Here is a 24,367-nt window from a genome sequence, read left to right on the forward strand (position 1 = left end):
TGCTTCTATGCAAAGTCTCAGAAAATCAGAACAGAAAGGGAGATTCTGAATAAGTGTTTCTCCCTTCCACTAATGATTCAAAAGAACATGATTATCTCCTTCACAAGTACTGTCTCCTCACAGGCCACCTTGATAGTACCTTTTTTTTTATACACACCCAGATAACTGCAGGTATTGATATATAGGCCTGATCTCCTAGAGGAATTACCTTCAATAACCTTATCTTCATGTTCCTCAAAGACACAGTAGAAATTCTTCGAACTTTTAACCCCAAATGTTTCAAATGAAGCTCTACTCCTAATGCTTTATCTCAATGTGAAGATGATCCTGGCCATGCATCAAAGGCTATACATGCCAACACTGGTGGGTCAGTTGGCTCTTCAATGTTTGAAAAGATTCTAAGGGTGATCCTACTGAGAGAGTATATCTGTTTTCTCAAGACCAGCCTAGCTAATCAACTAGAGATACATCACATCACCAGTAGGCTGGCTACCAGGTGGTGAAATATTTTTGGCTACCACAACCAATGAAACAGAAAAGTTTTGTTTTTTGTTTTAAATTAAAGGCTCTAAGTCCTGTGTTCTGCTTTTGTTGTGATGGTGGCAGAGTTGTGTGCAAAGGGGTAAAAGATCGATGAGTTAGATTTTAGACTATCAAAAATTTTTAATTTGTTTGTTGACACTCAATGTAAGTTTTTCATATAATGGTGAGAGTGAAAATATAGCTGAAGCAGCTAAATCCTATTAATCTTGACATTATTAATATGAAGGAAGCCAGAAGAAGGTTGTCATTTGTCCTTCTTTCTGGAAGAGGGTCATGATATCTGGGAGATGTCATGACTTTCACCGAATTGGATTTAAGTGAGGGAGAGCTGTGCAAGGTCACCAACCTCACTCTCTCCTCCAGAGCCATCTGGGTCCAGTGGCAAGATATATATCAGGACACAATTGTGATACATGTGGCTCTTCTCAGCAGTGCAATGATCCAAGACAATTCCAAAGAACTCATGATAGAAAATATTCTCCACATCCAGAAAAAAAGAACTGTAGATTCTAAATACAGATTGAATTGCACTGTTTCTACTTTTTGGCTTTTTTTTTTCTTTTTTGAGGTTTTCCCCTTGTGTTCTGATTCTTCTTTCACAATATAACTAATGCAGAAATTTGTTTAATGTGATTGTATACATAGAATCTATATCAGATTGCTTTCTGTCTTGGGAAGGGAGGGAGGCAGAAAAAATTGGAACTAAAAATATTATGAAAACATGTTGAAAACTATCTTTATATGTAACTGGAAAATAATAAAATACTTTTAGGATAAAAAGAACAACTGGAAATGGCCCCAGATGTTTAAGGCAATTGGGATTAAATGACTTGCCCAGGGTCACACAGCTAGTAAATGTCTGAGGTGAAATTTGAACTCGGGTCCTCCTGACTCCAGGGCCAGTGCTCTATTCATTGTGCCACCTAGCTTCCCCAGTCAGAAGAAGGAAGATGCAGCCAAATGTTAGAATGGTTTAGGGGTACTCTCTGGAATGGATTTTATTATATGCCTCAAATCTACAATAAATATTATTTAATGGGGACTTAGTAAGTATGTATTGAAGTATGAATATGCTAAGTATTTATAAAAAGATCATCATAAAGCTAATTGTAGATTATGCATCAGCATCAGTTGCTTAGAATAAAATGGTAAGAAAGTTCTATGAAGAACCTTATAAAGCCTTCCAAATCAAATTAAATCAAATCAACATATACTCTCTTCGCAAATTCAATGCAAAGGTAGGTAAAGATGAGGATGGGAAGAAATGGGAAATATGATTAAAGAAAAAAAATGGTAGAGGCCAAAGACATAAATTATATAGGAGCTTATATCATGAACACTTTCTTCAAAAAAAGCTACTGAACATGTGCAGTACCAACACAATAAAAAGAATGAAAAAAAAATTTTAATGAACAGAGAGAGACATATTATGGCTGTGGGAGTTATTGCTAAGATAACTTTGTATAATCAAGACATAAAATCAGAATTTATAATAAAGAAATGAGAAAAATATAATTAAATTTAAAAGATTTAACCCTAAATAATTTTAAAAGCCACTGAATATCAAAATTTGGAGATGGACAAGAGAAAAGGTATCAACACCAACTAGAATAATTTCATTCAGGTATTAAACCAGTGTCAATAATAAAAAAAAAAGACCAAAGGAGCCCAGAAAGCACTTCAGTCAACATATATTTACTTGCCAAATGGAGAGAAATATCTGCCAAAGCTAAAATATAAACTTATCTGTAAAGCCTTTTGAATAAGGATGATGGACAATTATAAGTTTTACAAAGACAACTCATAAAGCAGAGAGAAATAGGGAAGGATAAAACCAGTCAAAAGAAAGCTTGGCAAGATATCCAACTAATCAAAATATCTCAAAGGAATTCAAGGGTTCTAATGGAAAGAAAACAAAAGAATTAGGGAAGAAAGATAGAAAAAATAAAAAAAGTTTACAAAAGGACAGTGGAACCACCACACACCCTAACATCACAACCATTAAAGTGCTTACATAGAAAGTAGAAATGGCATCAAAGTGAACAAAGATTGGATAAAGTATAAGTAGAAGAGATCCATGCTGGAAATGATAGACTTGTGAGGACATTAAAGGAGTAGAGATAGAAAAACTATGGGAAAAAATCTGATACATTATTGAGTCCAAAAAAAAGATGCCTGGGAAAACATTAGTGCCCATCAAACTGATATGCCTTCTCTTCCATATTTACAAAATCTTTATGAGGGTCATCTATACAAGAACTGATAACATCCTTTAAGAGGATATCAATGGGGAACAAGTAGACTTTCACAAATGTTATTCAACAATGGACAACACCTTTGTTGTTTAGTTGATTAGTCATGTCTAATTCTTCCTGATCCCATTTGGGGTTTGCTTGGCAAAGGTACTGGAGTGCTTTGCCATTTCCTTCTCCAATTCATTTCACAGATGAGGAAACTAATGCAAACAGGGTTAAATGACTTGTCCAGAGTCACATAGCTAGTATGTATCTGAGGCCAGATTTTTTTTTGGGGGGGGGTGAGGTGATTGGGGTTAAGTGACTTACCCAGGGTCACACAGCTACTAAGTGTCAAGTGTCTGAGGTCAGATTTGAACTCAGGTCCTCCTGAATCCAGGGCCGGTGCTTTATCTACTGCACCACCTAGCTACCCCTGAGGCCAGATTTTAATTCAGGAAGAATTTTTAATTCTGGACTCCAGACCCACTCTATCCACTGCCCTGCCTAGCTGCCCATGACAACATCTTTACTATTTCACAAGTGACTGAAAGATATATAGAACATATACGATCCCATTGTGCTCATTGGCTTATGAAATAGCATTCAATTCCATAGAATGAAGGTGCCACCTTACAACAAGCTACATAACAAGATCACTCTAGTTTCTGTGGATGATATAACAACAGAAATAACCATGTTCAATGACCCTCTTAACAATAAACATCAAGTGAGGACTAAAACAGAGAAATGTATGCTTGCCCAAAGTTATTTCCCACTGTGACAGAAGCACTTCAGCTGGGAATCCAGTTTGAGAATGATTTCCTATGAATCACAAAGTCCTCCAGATGTTCCTTTTTGTGTATAGCATTGTACTGATTGCATCAAGTTCCAAAATGTTGCAAATCCACTTGCAAGAGATCTATAATTACTCAGTTTGACCTTTCCATTCAAAAAAGAAAGACTAAATGGATGAAAGATTCTCTATTGTCCAAATTTTAAAACAGATCTGACAAGACACCTTCTAGAGGTTTTCCAATAGTGTATATATTAGAAGAGAAAATATAGAGGGACAAACAGCTATGTCCAGAGTTGAAAAGGAGGTGGTAAAATATAGATTATTTCCAGAAAATTGCTATGCAAATGCTAAAAGTCAAGAAGAACGAAGACTAAGAAAAGGCCATTAGATTTAACAGTTTAGATCATTAGTAACTTTGGAAAGAAGATTTTTGGTTGAATGATGAGATTAGAAGCCAAACTGTAGAGAGTTAAGAAGAAAATAAGAGGAAAGAAGGTATAGGCATCGATTGTAGATGGCCTTCTCAAGAAGTCTAGCCCCAGAGAGGAGAAGAGATATAAGATGGATGATAACAAGTGAATTTTTGTTTTTGTTTTTGTTGAGGCAATTGGGGTTAAGTGACTTGCCCAGGGTCACACAGCTAGTAAGTGTTAAGTGTCTGAGGTCGGATTTGAACTCAGGTCCTCCTAAATCTAGGGCCAGTGCTTTATCCACTGCACCACCTAGCTGCCCCCAAGTGAATTTTTTTGAGGATGGGAAAGACATTGGGCAAATTTGTAAACAATAAGGAAGTAGTCAGCAGTAGACAAGGAGAGATTGAAGTGTGAAAGATGGGATGATGGAGGAGGAGTCTGCAGGAGAAGGGATGGAATGGGACTATTTATGCAAGTAGAAGGGTTTACCTTGGCAAGGAGGAGGACCACTTCTTCATAAGATTCAGGAGTGAAGGAAAAGACAGTGGGAGAAAGTATTTGGAAGATATGAGATAAGGAGAAGAGGGAACTCTTGGGGGTTCTCAGTTGAGGATAAAGGAAGGGAAAACTAAGAAGAGGGATGAAAAGGTTTGGAAAAGCCATTGTATTGAATGAGATAGTGAAATAATTAGGGAGGTGTAAAAGGATTGACCTGCTGCAGTGAGGGCCCAGTTGACATTGATTATGTAACATAAATGTGTAGTAGACTTAGCACAGTTTCATGATTTTCTCCTGCTTCATTCAGCAACACATGAGTAAGAACAATGGCAGGGAAGGGCGGGAATTAATCTCAGGTTGAAGATAGACAGGGAAAGATCAGTGAAACTTTAATGGAAAAAGGGAATGAAGAGAAAAGTAAAGTTGAATTGGTTCATTCTGGGGTCAAGAAGAGAAAGAGAAGAGAGTATTAGCAGTATAGAGATATCCTGAGAAAGAACTGAGAGATAAAGGGATTGGAGGTTAAAGTGAGAGTAAAGAACAGGATTTGAGGTTGTAAGACAGAAGAAGTGGAATAGCAACAGACTGTGATCACATAAAAGAAATTCAGAGTTCAAAACATGGAAATGGAACATATGTGGGTGATGGCAAGACCAAGAGTATGACCAATTCAGTATGTAGCTATAGTGTGGTAGAAGAATATGTAATGGGAGATGAGTAAGTTGAGGAATCCAGAGTTAGGGTGTTTGAAGGGAGTATATGTGTGTGTGTGTGTGTGTGTGTGTGTGTCTGTCTGTCTGTCTGTCTGTCTGTCTATCTATCTTGAAGTTCCCTAATACAAGGGGAGGAATTGAGGAGAAGAAAAAGACTGTGAGCCAGGCACTGAACTCATAGAGGAAAGAAAGGGACTATCCTGGAGGTAGGTAGGCCACAACTACCACAATTTTGATTGATTGTTGATATGGACTAAGTGAATCTCAAAGGAGGAGAGGTTACTGAATGATGGTGGTAGAAGGAAATCCTGGAAGTGGCACTGGGGAGTAAGGAGTATTCCAACTCCCCCACCTTGACCAGTAAGTCAGAGAGAATGAATAGAAGTAAAATCCATGATAGAAAGGACGGCCAAGACTATCATCAGGAAGGAACTAGGTCTCAGTGAGAATCAGAAGATAAAAGAAGTGGGAAAGGAAAAGATTGAAGATGAAATTAAATTTGTTACTTATGGAACACACATTCCAGAAAATAGTAAAAAGGGTAGGTAGTTTTAAAATGAAACACTGGGGAAACTCGGTTGAAGGGAATGGGAGCAATGGAGAATGCTGAAAGAGGTTTTGTATAATGGCAGCTGTGCATTCAGGTTCACTGGAATGGGGAGGCTATGACTAGATGGAAGTTTGTTAATTGTGGCAGAATGAGTTTAAGAGATAGGGTTCTGTTGTGGGATGGTATCCTCTCAGAGTGTTAGGCAGCTAAGGGAAGGTGACCAAGACAGGAATCTGGAAACAGTGTTTCTCCCCTATCTCTATAGGCAGGCCAGGCCAGGAGATAGGTAGAGGGAGCAGAAAAGAATGGCATCTCTCTGTCCCTTGCAGGCAGGAAAGGTCCTTAGCAAGCAGGGAGGAGCCAGCCCAGCAGACTAACACACAATGGAATGGAGTCTCCATAAATTTGAGGCTGGATGCATAGTCAGTCAACAGTTTTTTATGAAGGGCTTACTATGTACTAAGCAACCAGCTATAAATAATTGGTTGCAAGCTCAATGAATCAACAGGATGAAGTGGCAGCCAAAAGAAGCTAATGCAACCATGGACTGGATCAAGACAAGAATAGCTCCTAGAAATAGGCAAGTTATAATCTCACTATACTCTGCCTTCCTCAAAAGTGAGCTGGAATACTGTGTTTAGTTCTGAGTGCCAGTATTTAAGCATACTAACAATTTGGACAATATCCCCAGGATTGTGAAAGGCCTTGAGTCCAATACATATGAAGACAGGCTGAAGGAATTGAGAACATTTAGCTTGGAGATTACTCAGGGGAGACATGAAAGTTGTGTTCAAGGATTTGAAAAACTGTCAAATGGAGAAAGCACCAACTTTGGGTTTTTTGGCCCTTGAGGGCAAAAACAGGAACAATGGGAGAAAGTTACAATTTTGGCCTGATAACAAGGAAAAATTCGCAGCAAGTATAAGTATCTAAAAATACTTCCAGGTGGTAGTTCTTCCCCCTCCTTTCCCACTCCTTCCCCCCTCCTCCCCACCACCACCACTAACACACACACATACACACATACATACACACACACACACACACACACACACACACACACAGAGGAGATCTTTTAGCAGAGGACAGATGGCCAATTATCATATACTTTTATAGTGGGTATTCCTTTGGATTGGACTAGATGTCTTCTGAGGTCCTTTCGGATTCAAAGTTCTGTGACCTTATGAATACTGATGAAGCTACTGAGAGAGAAAGAGAGTATAACAAGAGAAAAGAAGAGAGACCAATAAAGAACTTTGGGGAATACTTAGGTTTCCACCTACAGTGGGAATTCCGCAGCATGATACAGAACCTAGCTTCTTAAACCATGGGTCACAACCCCATATGGGGTCACATAACTGAATGGGGGGGGGGGCGTCATGAAAAATTTGGCAACAGTAAAAGGTTTTATATATATATATACTCTTATACACCCAGGGTAAAAATGGGTTATAAGTCGAAAAAGTTTAAGAAGCCCTGATATAGAGGATGAACCAGCAAAGGAGACTGAAAAGTAATTAAATAGGTAGGAGGACAAAAAGAAAAAAGTGGAAAAATTCAGAGGAGAGAGTATCCAGTTTAGAAGACTCTGAAGAGTCAAATGCTACAGAGTGGTCAAGAAGGCTAGGGTTTGGGAAAAGACCACATCAATCAGATACAGCAATTAAGAGATCATTGGTAACTTTGAGATCAAAACCACGTTGCCATAGGTTAATGAGTGAGAGTAGAATAAATGAAGGCAACTAGAGTAGTGAGCCTTTTCTTAAAGTTTGAGTAAGAAAGGAAGACAAAATCAAGGATGATACTTTGAGAGAATGGTAGGGTCTATTGAAAGTCTTTTTTAAAGAAAGGAAAACAATGGTGGACTAGGGGCCTAACATACCTGAGCAAGATTGACCTCAAATTGTCAAACCAACTCTGTTCTGAGGCAATACTTGGGCAAGGTATGCAAGGCTTAGCATAAAGCACTGGTCAACAAATACCTCTTTCCAAAGGTGTACTTTCCCAAACCACATCCTTATGCCTTGTTCTTGCTATCTGAGTTGGGGGTTCCCTGCTAAATCTTCATTCTCCCGAGTAACTGAAACTTCATATAATGGAAACCCACAACAGCAACAATGATAATAATAAAAATTAACATTTATATAGTGCTTATGATGTACCAGGCACTGTGCTAAGTGCTATAAGATAATAACAATTATTATCTCATTTGATCTTCACAACAACCCTGGGAAGAAGGGGCTATTAGTATCCCCATTTAGATGAGGAAACTGCAGCAAATGGGGGTTAAGTGACTTGCCCAAGGTCACAGAACTAGTAAATGTCTGAGTCTAAATTTGAATTCAGGTCTTCCTGACCCAAGGCCCAGCACTCTATCCACTGAGCCACTTAGAGTAGAAAGGCTTTGACTTTTCCTCAAAATTTATACCTTTTCCTTTTGTACAGAATTTAAGGTTACATTCCTCAGTAGACCCTACACAAGGGATTAAACCATACTTCTTAAAGCACTTAAGCAGAACAGCTCTATCCAACCTGACCATGTAGTCACCAAATTAAAAATAGCAAGAGATCAAACCTTGACATGGTAATGTGCATCTAACAATATGTTTGCAGGTTTGAGATCCAAGTGGAGGAGTGGTGGAGACATGCAGTGCAGGAAATTCATGCCTACTGCTGTCTCATGGATGATCCGAAAACGAAGTTCCCATGGTAAAGGTTCCGAGGCTAGTAATTTCTCTAGCGATCCAGTTTCCATGTATTCCATGACCAATCCAACAGGTTCTCTGCAAATGCCATAAACAGGCAAAATGTAGCGAAACTTGGCCATTTCCATCTTCTTGGCTTCTTCCAAAAGTTCCATGCGCTCTCTGAAAAAGAAATTTGAAGCCTCAATTGAATTAAACTCAATAAGCATTTTTTTTTTTGGTGAGGCAATTGGGGTTAAGTGACTTGCCCAGGGTCACACAGCTAGTAAATGTTAAGTGTCTGAGGCCAAATTTGAACTCAGGTCCTCCTGAATCCAGGGCTGGTGCTCCATCCACTGTGCCACCTAGCTGCCCCTCAATAAGCATTTATTAAGAGCTTACTTTGTAATACAAAAACACTATAATAGGTATTGAAAATCTCCCAACAAAAATACAAGTCCCTACCCTTCATGGCATTTACTTGGAATTGGGAATAAAACTGTACACAAGTAAATAAATACAAGATAATTTGAGATAGTAAGAAGAGTAATAACTACAAGGATAAGAAAAAGATTCCCTCCAACACTTGAGCTGAACTTTGAAAAAAAAAAAGTAAGGATTATAAGAGGCAAAAATAAGGAGGAAATACATTCCACATATCAGGAGAGACTATTATACAAAGGCATGGAGAACAGACACAAAGAATTTGGAAAATAGCAAGTCAGTCAACCATCAACAAGTATGTGTTAAGTGTTTACCAAGTGCCAAGCACTGTGCAAAGTGCTGAAGATAGTAGCACTGGGTGGGGGTGGGGAATCCCCACTTTCAATGACTTTACATTCAAATGGAGACAACATATAAATAGTAAGATATATTCAAGACATATACAAAGCAGATGAAAGATAATCTGAGAGGGAAAGACATTAGCAATTGGGGATCCTCAAAGATGGATTTAAGCTTAATCTTGAAGGAAGTCAGGGAAACAGGTGGAGGTGAAGGGATAGAGCTTTCCAGACATGGAAGACTGATAATGCAGAGACATGGAAATATGAAGAATTGCAAGCAGGTCAGTATGACCAGATCATAGAGTATGTAGCTGAGAGTGAAGTATAAAAAGAATGGAAAGATTGAGATAGATCTAGGAATAACCACATAGAAATGATAAATGAACCCACGAACTTCCTTTACCATGCTCCAGCTCTTCATCCAGAAGTCTTTAGTCCTGGAATTCACAAGCTCACCCTGCAGCCTTTCCTTTTGATTGGATGACTTCTCCCAGAACTTCCACTGAACAAACATCCATGTTTCTTTCCTCTGCAGACAGCATTCTAACTTCTGTCCCCATTTCCCTGGGTACCTCTGTTCTTTCCCTCCCCCCCTTGTTCTGCTTTTTTATGTGTTGTCTTCCCCCGTTAGGATGTAAGCTCCGTGAGGGCAGGGGCTATCTTTCTATTTTGTATTTGTACTTTCTACTTGTATTTGTATTCTAGGTGCTTAGCATAGTTCCTGGCACATATTAAATGCTTAATAAATGTTTTTTGACTGACTGACTGACCATAGGAACAGAAGAAATCACCAAGTAAGACAGTATAGAGTGAACAGAGAAGGAGGCCTTCTACAGACCCTTTGTGTACTCTCAAAGGAAAATTTTATGGAATGATAGGAATGATATAAGGAAAACCAGGTGAGAAGTGTGTCATGAAAATTTAAAGAGTAGAGAATTAAAATACCAGATGTCTAGTAATTTAGGAGATGGTTGTTTTGTTTGAATAATAATTTATGAAGTCAGATTGCCAAGGGTTTAGAAGAACCCTGGAAATACTGAGCTTTTTCAAGGAGTTTATCCATGAAGGGAAGGAGAGATATAGGACAATAGCTAGAGGAAATGGTAGGATCTCAAGTGAGGATTTGTTTGTTCTCTTGTGCTAGTCTTGTTCTTTTTTTGTTTTTGCTGTAATCATTTATTTTTTATTTTATTTTCCAGTTACATGTAAGGGTAGTTTTCAACATTTGTTTTCATAAGATTTAGAGTTCCAAATTTTTCTCCCTCCCTCCCTTTCCTACCCCCTCTACAAGATTGCAATCAGGTTATATATGTACAATCCACAAGTGTTCTTATTATCAGTTCTTTCTATAGGGGTGCATAGTAAGTTTCCTCATTAATTCCTTGGAATTGTCTTGGATCATTGCACTGCTGAGAGTAGTTAAGTCATTCACAATTGCTCATTGAACAATACTGCTGTCACTATGCACAATGTCCTCCCAGCTCTGCTCACTTCACTATACATCGATGTTCATTAGTCTTTCCAGGCTTTTCGGGGATCATCCTGTTTGTCATTTCCTGTAGCACAAGACCATTCCCCTACAATCATATAACAGCTTTTCCCATCATTCCTCAATTAATGGACATTCCCTTGATTCTCAATTCGTAGCCTCTACCAAGAGTTACTATAAATATTTTTTGTACAATGTTTCCCCCTTTTCTCTTTTTCATGATTACTATTGTTAACTGTTTCCCTTCCATCCTATTCCCTCCCCTATGATATTTATTCTATTATCCATCTTCTTTCATCCTATCACTCTTCAAAAGGGATTTGCTTCTGTCTGTCCCCTCCCCCACTCTGCCCTTCCTTCTTTTGCCCCTCTCTCTTTATCCCCTTTCCCTCCTATTTTCTTGCAGGGTTATAGAGATTACTCCACCCAAATGAGTGTGTACATTATTTCCTCCTTGAGCCAATTCTAAAGAAATTGAGGTCTTTGAGCCAATTCTGATGAGTGTTAGGCTCATTTACTACCCAGATTAAACAGATTACTCCACCCAGTTGGGTGTGTCTGTTAGTCCCTCCTTGAGGTAGCTCTGATGAGTTTAAGGTGTTTGAGCCTTTTCTGATGAGTGTAAAATTAATTTACTGCCCTGCTCCTGTCCTATCTCTTCCCCCACTCCATAAGCTTTTTCCTGTTTCTTTCATGTAGGATTTCACCTCTGCCCTTCCTCCTCCCCCAGTGAATTCCCTTCACCCCTCAATTTAACCCTAAAGATGTCATCACCTAGCTAAGTGACACAGTAGACAAAGCATCACCCCCTGGACCCAGGGGGATCCCAGCCAAAACCTGGCCTCAGACACAAGACAGTCACCCACTGTACGACCCCCAGGTATGTCCCCCAGCTCCAATTTTTTATGGTTCTCTAGAGTCTTGTATTTGAAAGTCAAATTTGCCATTCAGTTCAGGTCTTTTCATCACAAATATCTGAAAGTCTTTTTTTTCATTAAAGTCCCATTTTTTCTGCTGAAAGATTACGGTGAGTTTCGCTGGGTAGGTGATTCTTGGTTGTAATCCCATTTCCTTTGACCTTTGGAATATCATTCCATGCCCTCCTTTAATGTAGAAGCTGCTAGATCTTGTGCTATCCTGACTGGGGCTCCACAGTACTTGAATTCTTTCTTTTTGGCAGCTTGCAATATTTTCTTCTTAACCTGAGAGCTCTGGAATTTGGCTATAATATCCCTAGGAGTTTTCCTTTTGGGATCTTTTTCTGAAGGTGATCAGTGGATTCTTTCAATTTCTATTTTAGCTGCTTCTTCTAGAATTTCAGGGCAATTTTCTCTGAGAATATCTTGGAAGATGGTGTCTAAGCTCTTTCCTTGATCATGGTTTTCAGATAGACCAATAAATTTTTTAAAATTAATTAATTAATTAATTTCTTTTAGTGAGGCAGTTGGGGTTAAATGACTTGCCCAGGGTCACACAGCTAGTAAGTGTCAAGTGTCTGAGGCTGCATTTGAACTCAGGTACTCCCAACTCCAGGGCCGGTGCTCCATCCACTGCGCCACCTAGCTGCCCCTAGACCAATAATTTTTAAATTATCTCTCCTGGACCTATTTTCCAGGTCAGCAGTTTTCTCCAGAAGGTATTTCACATTGCCCTCTATTTTTTTATTCATTTGGATTTGCTTTATTGTGTCTTGGTTTCTCATAAAGTCACTCACTTCCATTTGTTCAATCCTAATTCTTAGGCAATTATTTTCATCAGAGAGCTTTTATACCTCCTTTTCCATTTGGCCAATTTGACTTTTCAAGCTGTTGCTTTTTTCTCATGTCTTTCCTGCATCACCCTCATTTCTCTTTCCATTTTTTCCTCTACCTCTCTAACTTTATCTTCAAAGTCCTTTATGAGCACCTCTATGGCCTGAGACCAATTCATATTTTTCTTGGAAGCTTTAGATATAGGGGCCCTGATGTTGACACCTTCCTCTGAGGGTGCCCCTTGGTCTTCCTTGTTACTGAAGAAACTTTCTATGGTCCTCACCTTTCTTTGTTGGCTCATCTTACCTTTCTTTTACTTGCCTTTTAGCTCCTTAAAGTGGGGTATTGTTTCCAGGCTGAAGTATCCCAAGCTTAAGAAGTCCCAGGTGGTATGATTTAAGGAGGATCAGGTTCGTCACTCACCTGGCCTGTTCCCTGGTCCTTAGATGACCCCAGACCAACTTGCTAATCAACCAGCTTTGTGTGTTGTGGTTGTTAGCTCTGACGAGCCCATGCCCCTCTCCTACCCAGGCCACTGCTTCTCAAGCCTACCTCCTGGTTCCCAGCATGGCTGAAAAACCCAAGTTCTGCCTAAGCAACAGCATAGACCCCTGTAGTTTCCCCCCCTGCCAAGGGCTCAGCTCTCTCATCAAACTGTGAGCTTAGTTCCAGATGACACTGGCACTTCAGCTGATTCAGAGGCTCTGGGGGTCTCCTTTTCTGGTGAGGCCTTCCTAGGACTGGATCTGTGTCAGGGTGAGTGTGGGGTTGGGCTCCACTCCTGTATTAGCACAGCAGCTCCCTCCTTTCTGACCTTCCAAGCTGTTCTTGGTTAGAAGATGATTTCAGCATGTTCTTCTGTGAGTTTTGCTGCTCTGGGCATTTTCATATGGCATTATTTGGATGTTTTTTGGAACGATTGATCATGTCATGAGTTCAGGAGCTCACTGCCTTTCCTCTGCCCTTGTTCTTTTTTAATGATGGGACATATGTAGGAATATGTAGTAATAAGGGAAGGGACCTCTAAATGGGGAAGAGATTGAAAAGAGTGGTAATGATAGTTGGGGAATTTGCTAGAGAAGAAAGGAGCAGAAAAGAATAATGGGGCATGGAGAGAAAAAGTTGATATTTGGCAAGAAAGGCCACATCTGCATCTGAGACTGGAGTAGAGTAGCAAGTAGAAGCTGGAATATAAAGTGTGTAAAGGAAAGTAATGTAAATTAATTCTGAAAAGCACAGAGACAGACTGTGAAGGGCTTTAAATATAAAGCTCCATAGTTTGTTTGATTTTAGAGACAACAGGGAGCCTTTGATGATTGGTGAGTAAGGGTAGTGACTGAGTCAGAACTATGCATTACGAAGATTGCAAAGTGGAGAAAAAATGTATATTTATAAAAATGTTTTAGTAGCTCTTTAGGTAGTGATGAAGAACTAGAAACTAAGGGGGTATCCATGAATTTAGGAGGTGTTGAACAAATATGTTTTCTGAATGTAATGGAATATACCACAGTGTGGTAAAAAGTTTTAACAGTCGGTTAGTGATAATGGAGAGACGACAGTTTTTTTTTAAGGACCACCCTTTCGGGAAGGAGACCAACGGCATGAGCTACGTACTCGACTTCCAGGGTGCGAGCTTAAAAGGCAAGGAGAGAATGGAAGTGGTTTCTTTTTCCTGCTCTGCTGGTCTCCTGACTGCACTGCACAGACAGACACTGACTGGAGTTCGACTCAGCCCGGCTCGCGGTTAGCAGCAGCACGCGCTTGACTTGGTCTCTCTCTCTCTCTCCCCAAAGGTGGCCTTGGGCTTCTGGTGAGTTTTATACGGAATATAGACTAAGCTTAGACTTAAGACGATTTGTATTGTATTTCTACTTTCCTATCCCTCTAATCAACATCACCTGGTAACTACCATACAATAAAAGCTCTAACTAGAAAACCAGAAGCTTCTTCCATTTACTAGTCTGGGAGATAAATTAAGGGAAAGGTTAAAGAGGGAAGATTTATGATCTAATATCCAATTTTAAATCTCACAACAGCAAGAAGTAATGAAAAGAACATCTGGGAAGATTTGTATCAACTGATGCAGAGTGATGAGAGGAACAAGTAGAATAATCTATATAATAAAAACATCATTGTAAAGACAAACAACTTAAGATCTCTGATTAATTCAATGAGCAACCATGATTCCAGGAGAGATGATGAAGCATGCTACTATATCATTTCTTCATTTCCCACCTGGCTACACTCATCTTAGACTTCAACTTCTTTACCATGCCCCCAGCAAACTCATCATTGGGAAATCTCATAATTTTTCAAGATACAATCAGCCTTGTTATTCATGCCTCATCAAACCCTCTGCCCTTCTGTCTGGAAGGTGGAGCTATAAACACATCCATTTAAGGAGAGGGCATAGGGTAGACAATCTTAGGCATCTCTTCTATTTCCCACCTGTCTGCATTTATCCCTCCATGGCCCATCTTACTTTGCTTTTCAACTTCCTTTAGTGTGTTATCTTCCCCTATTTGATTGTGTGCTCCTTGAGGGCAGGAACTGTATTTTTTTTTTAAATTGTATGCTTAGCCTAGTGCCTAGCATATAGTAGACACTTAATAAATGACTGACTACTGACTTGCCAGAGACTATAAAGTTGATGTACCCAAGATGCTGAACAAACATACATTTTAAAAAACACTGACAATGAAGGAATTTGCTTTGCTTGGTTATGCATATTGCAACTTCCTACCACCCCCAACTCCTACCAATGGCAGTAGGAAATAGGCAGGGAGAAGAGACTTAGGAATAGGGTTCTTTCTCACCCCTCTCCCCACCCAATTGTGGAGAATGAAGGCTCCAAGGAATCAGAGAAAACTAGTTCAGCTTTGAAAGAAACACTGAATTTATTGCAGTCATCCCTCAATATCCACAGGTTTTTCCCAGATTGGCCATTGGTAATTAAGAGGGAATTTTTTAGAGATGTGTAGAGTACTGTGGGAAAATCACAGATGACAAGCACATAAGTAAAGAAAACTTAAAAAAAATTAGTATGTCATAAATAGGGCAGCTAGGTGGTGGGGCCTGGAGTCAGGAAGAACCTGAGCAATTCACTTGACCCTCTTTACCTCAGTTCCTCATCTGAAAAATGAGCTGGAGAAGGAAATGGCAAACAAACCACTCCAATATCTTTGCCAAGAAAACCCCAAATGGGATCACAGAGTTAAACATGACTCAACAAATGACTCAACAAAAAAGTCATAAATGTATAAATATTGCATATTATTCATATGTTTTATAATTTATTACCACAAATATATATACACATAAACATATAATAAAGTTCTACTTTGCTATAAGTCCAGTGTGCTAAAGAACTCTGGGTTATGCATTCTCTTTGGAAATGCCTCCTTGTTGTCTCTCTGCTATCCAGACTCAGTTCTGGGATTTTCTCCTAAATACTTTCTGTGGAAAGAAATCCATGAAGCTATTGTTGCTGCAGCAAGGGGCTACAAACATTTTGCATAGTGTTCAAAATACTAATTTCTCTCCACCAGAAACTGCAACTTTTTATGGGTGAAGTGTGTTGTTTTACTTGGGGCGTGTGTGTGTGTGTGTGTGTGTGTGTATGTATGTGTGTGTTTGTGTGAAATTCAGAATAACTAAAAATAAAGTTCTGGAGTAGGGCCTAGAGTTATTTGCAGTTTTTCACATTCATTGGGGTCCTAAAGCAAACTTTACACAACTCACTTTCACGGTTTCATGTACAATCCTTTCTTTGTTCCACAATATATTTGGAAATACTAATTTTATTTAGTGTTAAGTTCAGAATAAAAAAATAAAAATGGAACAAGAAGATATATTAGAGATGGGTGAGAAAAGAAGCTATGATTAATGAGATTGAAAAATTGATGATTATCCAGTAAAGAATGAGAAGGAGGGGCAGCTAGGTGGTACAGTAGATAGAGAGCACTGGCCCAGGAGTCAGGAGGACCTGAGTTCAAATCTGGCCTCAGACACTTAACACTTACCAGCCGTATCACCCTGGCCAAGTCATTTAACCCTCATTGCCCCACAAAAAAGAAGCCAAAAAAAAAAAAACCCAGCCCAAAACCCAACAACAACAAGAATGAGAAGGAATGGTCAGACATCAGGAAGAGAATCAGAAGAAAGGGAAAGAAGCAAAGGGAGAGGAAGATATCAACAATGTCACTTCATGTTCACCTCTGGACACATACAGAGCCTCAAGTGAACTTGCAATCTAGCAGTTTCTCAATATGTAATGATCCTATGTCAGTTTATAAGTGGCAATAGAACTATGATTAATGGTGAATTAGCGACACCCAAATATCTATTGCTTTAATTTCACATAATTATATTAATAGTCCTTCCAAAAGTCTTCAATCCCAAGGTTACTCAGCCATTACTTTTCTTTCTCTCCCCCCACAGGTTGCAATAGTAAGAAACATTAAAATTACTTTAATATCCATTATTTTCCCCTAATTAAATAGAAGTCATTGTCATCTTCTATTCTGGAGTCAATATTATTTCTATTTGAAATTAAATACAGCATAGAAGATGACAGTGACTTCTATTTAATTAAGGAAAAGATTGAAATGGATTTCAAAGAAAAGCAACAACTAATCATTGTTTTACTGATCATTACTGATAATAACCGTATCTGCTGAAATTTAATCTCATTCTTAAATTTCAATCCTTCCAGTTTGTTTTGTTTTCATGGATTAAGTTATTGACAGTACAAGGTTCTTTCATACTATTTGATTGTTAGAATAAATCTCAAGAAGTAGGCTAGTTTTATCCTCATTTTATTTTATTTTTTAAATTTTTGTTTGTTTGTTTTTGCAGGGCAATGGGGGTTAAGTGACTTGCCCAGGGTCACACAGCTAGTAAGTGTCAAGTGTCTGAGGCCGGATTTGAACTCAGGTACTCCTGAATCCAGGGCTGGTGCTCTATCCACTGCGCCACCTAGCTGCCCCCTATTATCCTCATTTTATAAAAATGAAGACACTGAGACTCAGTTAACTAGTTTATCGAATTACTTAACTGCCTTTCCCAAGGTCTCACAATTAGCAATTAGCAGAACAGACAGACATCTAGTTCTCTGGAATCCAAGTGCAATTCCCTTTGCATTATAAAGACACACCTTTAAAAGTCTGAGTGAGTTTCAGTTTTGTTCCAGAAAAAAGCTGAATTAATTCTTTCTCAGAAGTCATCTTGATAAATAGGTTTATCTAAATTAATCTGTTAAATGTACAAAAACAGGCTTTATCCAACAAAATATAATGGTGCTTTAAATGTCTTAGAAAGCATTCTCTTCATTATTTTGTCAACATTTATGAAGTATTTACTATGTGCAAAGGTATACAAGCCACAACTGAAATTATAATTAGACTCCCTGGGTAATTCAGATAAAGTACTTGGATTAAGCCTGTTTTCTTCAATGTCCAGGGCTCTCTTGATGGTTGATATTCATTAGTAACAAGCAGTAGCACAACAACTTAATACCCGCTCCAAATTGGTAGCAGGTTTCAGATCTCTGACTGTATCACCTCAAATGAAAACCTTTTTCTTACTTGTCTGATTTTCTCAGACTAGACTAGAGCTTGACCATAAAGTGTTTTCTATTTTCAACTGAAGGACTGGGAATGGGAATGGGAAATGGGCAAGGAAGCACAAATAATTTATCTTGAATTTTGCTACCTTTCCAAAAACTGGAAAACAAGATTCTCTTTCACTGTATGTATTTGCCTCCCTATACAGATGACTACAAAGCAGCTGAGAGCCAGCAAAGCTAAAGAATTAGGGTATTCATTCAGTACCTCAGCTTTAAATCCTTTTTCTAAGTAACAACTCTAGCAAAAAAGCATTGAATATCACTGACCCTAGAAAGAAAATACAGTTAAGAGAGATGAATTATTAAGTCAAATTACTAGCTGGCAAAAAAAATGATCAGCATGACTTCTTTATTCCTTCCTACTTTTATGGAACTTTGAATGCCATGGGTTTTCAGTCTCAGAAAAGCAGTAATCCTCAGAAACCAAACCCTAGTGGCCTCTACCATGTTCCTGACAGATTTTCCGTCCTTCTGTATGAAATCTATCACTTGGATTTCTTGAAAACTTTTAGGTACATATGAATGTGAGTTATTATTATTATTTCTTCATCCTCTTACATCATCAGTAGCTCCTACCACCTGCTCTAGCACTTTTGAAGTGGCTTACTTGCATAGATCCTTAGAAAGAGAGTACCAAAGACTAAAAAAAAAAAAAATCAACCCCAGCCTCTGCAACTGCATGCATTGAACATATAGGTAAGTCAAATAGCCTGCTAGTTTCACAGGCTAATAATAACAATCAGTATCTATAAGATCTACCAAAATACCTTGAGCAGAATACTATGTAAGAATGTAAATGTTATTGTATCACAAGGAAAGTGGCAAGGTTGGAAATTTCAAATGAACCTCAGGAAACTATAAATTTCATTAAAACTATATTGGGGGTGGCTAGGTGGTGCAGTGGATAAAGCGCCAGCCCTGGATTCAGGAGGACCTGAGTTCAAATCCGGCCTCAGACACTTGACACTTACTAACTGTGTGACCCTGGGCAAGTCACTTAACCCTCATTGCCCCATCCAAAAAAAAAAAAAAAAGAAGAAGAAGAAGCTATATTAGCTGGCATTAGGAAAAAAAGTACTTTCACTTTTAAGGTTCATTTCAAACAAAATTAATCAATTAAAACAAAAAAGAAAATGATATCTATTAGAGCTCAGTTTATTCCTAGCACTCATGGATTTTGGTAGTAAATAGTATATCTAAAGATCTATCAAAATTCTCTATTTAAAAACCAGGGCAGTTAAAACACATTTAAAATTTTAAAAATTTATTAAGCATCTATATAACAGACATTGTGCTAGGTACTAGGGATATAAAAATCAAAATTAAAACATTCACTATCCTTTCTATTCTAATTCCTGTTATGACTTATGCTAAATTACCAATAAAAAAGTTGGGTTCTTGCATTCTAAAAAAAAAATCTGAAGACCTTATTTACACATTGATTTTCTTCACTTTTATTCAAGGGCTAGCTGTGGATAGAGGGCTAGGCCTGGGGTCAGAAAAACCTGTAATCCTAAATTCAAATCTGGCTTCAGAGACTTACTAGCTGTGTCACCCTGGGCAAGTCACTTAACTGTTTGCCTCAGTTTCCTCATCTGTAAAAGGAGATGTAAAAGGAATTGGCAAACCACTCCATTATCTTTGGCAAGAAAACCCCAAATGGGGTTACAAGAGTTGGGCATGACTAAAACCAACAACATTCATCTATCTGTATTTCACCAATTGTTAAATACATTTTGAAACAACAAATGAATAAAGTGTTTTTAATGGAACAGATATAATGGATACATGAAATTAAATGCCAAAATAAAATATGTAGAGTTATAAAGGAAAGCATTTTTACTGAAATAGTTATCTATGTGTATGTGTGCATATATACATAAACATAAATATAATATACATACATATAAAATCTCAAAGACCCTGGGGTGTGTCCTAAGCCCCCTTACCAGCTGAAGAGTGGACCTAGACCAGAAGAGAACTTTTTCTTCACCATTGTCACATTCTAACATTGTAATCTGGATAGTAAGTAATAATACTAAGAAATTAACTTCCCAGTAAATTTTATATATTATAAATAATCCATCATTCTCAGCAACCCACTTCAGGCAAGATACTAAATATCACTGGGATTCAGTTTCCTTATGTATAAAATGACTTGAGTGTGACTATTTTTCTTCCAACCATAATTTTAATTTAAGTGCTCAATTTTTTCATTCAAATGATTTTTAAACTTCTATTGAAGAGTACAGGCTTAGGTGATAAGTGAAGTACAACTTTCTGATAAATTCAAGAAAAAATAATACATAGACTTTTAAATTTTACCCCTCCCCCCCAAAAAAAAATCCTAATCTCTTTTATACCTAGCTATAATCTGATGAGGTTGGTGCTAAATGTGAACCCAGTCTTTATTGATTTAAATTTTTCTAAGGAAGTCTGTGTTTTTGGCTCACTATATCTTTTATATTATGCATTCAATACTGCTAGTAAATGCACAATAAATTTACATTTTGTGGATCGTTAGTTTACTGTAGAACCAAAACATATTCAGTATAACTACACCCCTGAAGTACTTTATCTGAAATGTTACTTAGCTTTACCATCCACAAGTGATGATGGTAGTCTAAGGAGTATTTAACTTGAATCATTAAGCATTTATTTAAAAACAACTCAGCCAGCCTAGAACTGTTTTAGGAAATTGATAAAGTTATATTTGGAAAATAAATGAAACCTGAAAAACAATTTTAAACCTATGACTACACAAACAAATTTTGTGTGGCAGAAAATAACCACAATACGTAGAATCATACATTCTTTTGGGGAAGTAGATGGGACCTTGAGAGAATCTAGTCCTACTTTTAAAAAAGTGTACAACTTCATCTAAAAACAAGATTTTAAAAAAAGGTCCCTCTCTTACCCAATTTAGGAAATGTTTTAAATTTTTTTGGTGGGGGGATGGGACAATGAGGGTTAAGTGACTTGCCCAGGGTCACACAGCTAGTAAGTGTCAAATGTCTGAGGCCGAATTTGAACTCAGGTCCTCCTGAATCCAGGGCTGGTGCTTTATCCACTGTGCCATCTAGCTGCCCCCAGGAAATGTTTTAAAAGTCTACTGTGTGCCATTTGAAGTAGAAAACCAGTGTCTATTTCTAGGCATTGGAAATACTAAAATGATTAAGGCACAGTCCCTGCTCCTCAAGCTCTGTTTGGAAAGATAAGGCAGACACTCAAATGCATATAATACAAAAAAGAGAATGCTAAATATACAGAGACATCAAAAAAAGGTTGGAGGAGGGAAAGATATTTTTTCTAGGATATGGAAAATTGGAATTAGGAAAGGTTTCATAGAGCTTAATTGTACTGCTATGGCTTTTATGCTAGTTGAAGACATTTTCTAGCTTTTTCTTTGACAGGTCTACAAAACAAATTGTTAGCTCTTTTCTCAAATAGCACAAAATTACATTAAATTAGAGGTAACACACACATTTTGGCAGAAGCAATTAAGCAGACTTTGCTAAAAGATACTAGAAGATTTTTTTTTTAAGTTACAAATAGAAAATGCTGTCAGTTATTCTGAATCTTAGTTTCTGATAGACAAAATGCAAAATAAAGTAGGCAAATTTGTAGTAGTTGATAATACCATAGTGCCAAATTTTCTTATCAGCATATCTCTTATTAGGGTAGACTTAAATGCTATAGAACACAGGATTTACTTATAATCGTTCAAAGCTATGTTTTGAAAGTATGCCAATTGTCCTTAAAAATCTGTGAATTGGGGCAGCTAGGTGGCACAGTGGATAGAGCGCCGGCCCTGGAGTCAGGAGTACCTGAGTTCAAATCCGGCCTCAGACACTTAACACTTACTAGCTGTGTGACCCTGGGCAAGTCACTTAACCCCAATTGCCTAAAAAAAAAAAATCAGTTTAACCTTACTGTTGGTGGAGCTGAAGTGGTTCCAACATTCTGAATATCAATTTGGAATTATGCCCCCCCACCCCCCAAAAAAACCAATGACTAAAATAGTTATACCTTTTGATCCAGAGAGTCTACTACTCCAAAGAGGTCAATGACAAAAAGTAAACCCTCCCAAACAGCAAAATATTTATAGAATTACCATTTATAGCAGCAAGAAACTGAAAATAAAGTATGCACCCATCACATAGGGAATGACTAAACAAGCTGTGGTAAATGAAATTTAATTGAACATTGTAGTGCTGTAAGAAATTATGAATATGATAGATACAAAGACACATGGGAAGAATTACATACATTGATACAAGTGAAATAATCAGAACTGGGAAAACAGCATACAGTAACTACAACGATGTCAACGGGGAAAAAAAGAAAAACAAGAACAAAACCATCAAGACTGAATCTCATGAAATTATGACTAATCTTGGCTCATAAGAAGGTACCTCCCTAGGCTTTTCTACAGAGGTAGGAGACTAAAAGTATGGCACACTACATATAGTTAAGACTTCTTTGATATGTTGATTATTTTTACTGAAATTTCTTTTCCCTCTTGGTTTTGTTTTGTTTTGTTTTTTGGTGAGGCAATTGGGGTTAAGTGACTTGCCCAGGGTCACACAGCTAGTAAGTGTCAAGTGTCTGAGGCTGGATTTGAACTCAGGCACTCATGAATCCAGGGCTGGTGCTTTAACCACTGCGCCACCTAGCTGCCCCATTTTTTTTTTCAGGGCAATGAAGGTTAAGTGACTTGCCCAGGGTCACACAGCTAGTAAGTGTCAAGTGTCTGAGGCCGGATTTGAACTCAGGAACTCCTGACTCCAGGGCCGGTGCTCTATCCACTGTGCCACCTAGCTGCCCCCCTTCTTGTATTGCCAATTGCCTCACTAAAAAACAAAACAAAACAAAACAAAAAAAAGGTATTGCTCTCTGAAGAGAGGAGGATTGAGAAATATAATTGATATGAAATCAAAAGTAATCAAATTTATTTTTAAAAATGTTAGACAATAAGTGAATCAACATATTACTTAGTAGAGGAAAGGAAAACTAGAAGTTTTCATTAAAAACTACCAAACTACCTGAGAAGCTAGATAGTGCAGTGAATAGAGTGACAGGAAGACATTTTCCTGAGCTCAAATCTGACCTCAGCCTTTTACTAGCTGTGTGGCCCCTGAAGAAGTCACTTAACTGTTTTGCTTCAGTTCCTTATCTATAAAATGAGCTGGAGAAGAAAATGGAAAACCACTCCAATATCTTTCCCAGGAAAATCCCAAATGGGGTTGAGAAGAGTAGGACATAACACCAAAACTACCTGAGGTTACAAATGGAGGGTTATGTCCCAGTCAAAATAAGGAAGTTTATATTTCCTATTTTACCTGGGAAGTAAGACTGATGACTTGGAGAAGTCTAACAGGGACTACAAATGGGAGGCTTTGACTGAACCAGATGAAGAAATAGCTTCTTCAATAGAATAACTTTAATGATAAATTTCTGGTATATTTCATGTGGGCTTTATGTTCAATGGGAAAATATGCAAGACTCTTACAAGAAAAAGTAATATAATACAAGGAATGACAGAGTTCTAGAGGTAGAAGAGGCGGCCCTGAGACAGTATCTTCTTCAAATCCCTCATTTTACAGATGAGGAAATTGTGTTCCAGTGACATAAAATAACTTGCCCAATATCACATAAGTTAGTGGCAGCTACAAAAGGTTTTCTGACTCCTATTTTAGTACTCAAAGAAATATCTAGGAAAGTAAGAAAGGGCAAGAAGATTTTGTTCCTAAGAATAGCTTCATCTAGCTTTTGTTTCAGGCTAGGGAAAAGACAGAGTCCTGGGGACATATTATAATGGTAAAACAGGAAGAGAAAAATAAAACAGGGTGTGTATAACAAAGAGCTATTCAGAAGAAAAAAACGTAGGAACCACCTTTAGAAAACATACCCCCCCCCCCACACACACACACACACGGGGGAAAAAAATAAAAAGGCTAGATAATGCCTTTGAGCTAGAGTTTTCTGTTCCACCCCCAATCCAATTACTCTTCCCAAGCTTTGCAAAGAGCCTTCAGAAATGTTCCCATGACAGCTATTTTAAAAATGTCCAAGTAATGGGTTTGTCCACTTGACTACACTATAGTTACAACTCACAGCTTATTCAGACTTGTCCTTACTAGCCAGGTTTATTATACTAGACCCTTTGGCAAAGATGTAGCTAAACCATAACGTGTACTTCTTTCCCCCTTCATACTGTTGGAGTTTTCCTATTAGCAGAAATGCTCAGAATTCAACCAAGAAACAAATGGATTTCACCCA

At 38.0% G+C, this 24,367-nt stretch overlaps 1 protein-coding gene across 1 annotated transcript in view; it reads right to left on the bottom strand.

The window, feature by feature from the left end:
- Positions 1-24,367, bottom strand: part of RIPK4 (receptor interacting serine/threonine kinase 4) — a 70,158-nt gene that overhangs the window by 39,199 nt on the left and 6,592 nt on the right. The window contains exon 2 of the mRNA XM_043996248.1: positions 8,326-8,617. Coding sequence (XP_043852183.1) covers positions 8,326-8,617 — 292 coding nt within the window. The remainder of the gene's footprint in view (positions 1-8,325; positions 8,618-24,367) is intronic.

Source organism: Dromiciops gliroides, chromosome 3, assembly GCF_019393635.1.
Source record: "Dromiciops gliroides isolate mDroGli1 chromosome 3, mDroGli1.pri, whole genome shotgun sequence".
NCBI lineage: Eukaryota > Metazoa > Chordata > Mammalia > Microbiotheria > Microbiotheriidae > Dromiciops > Dromiciops gliroides.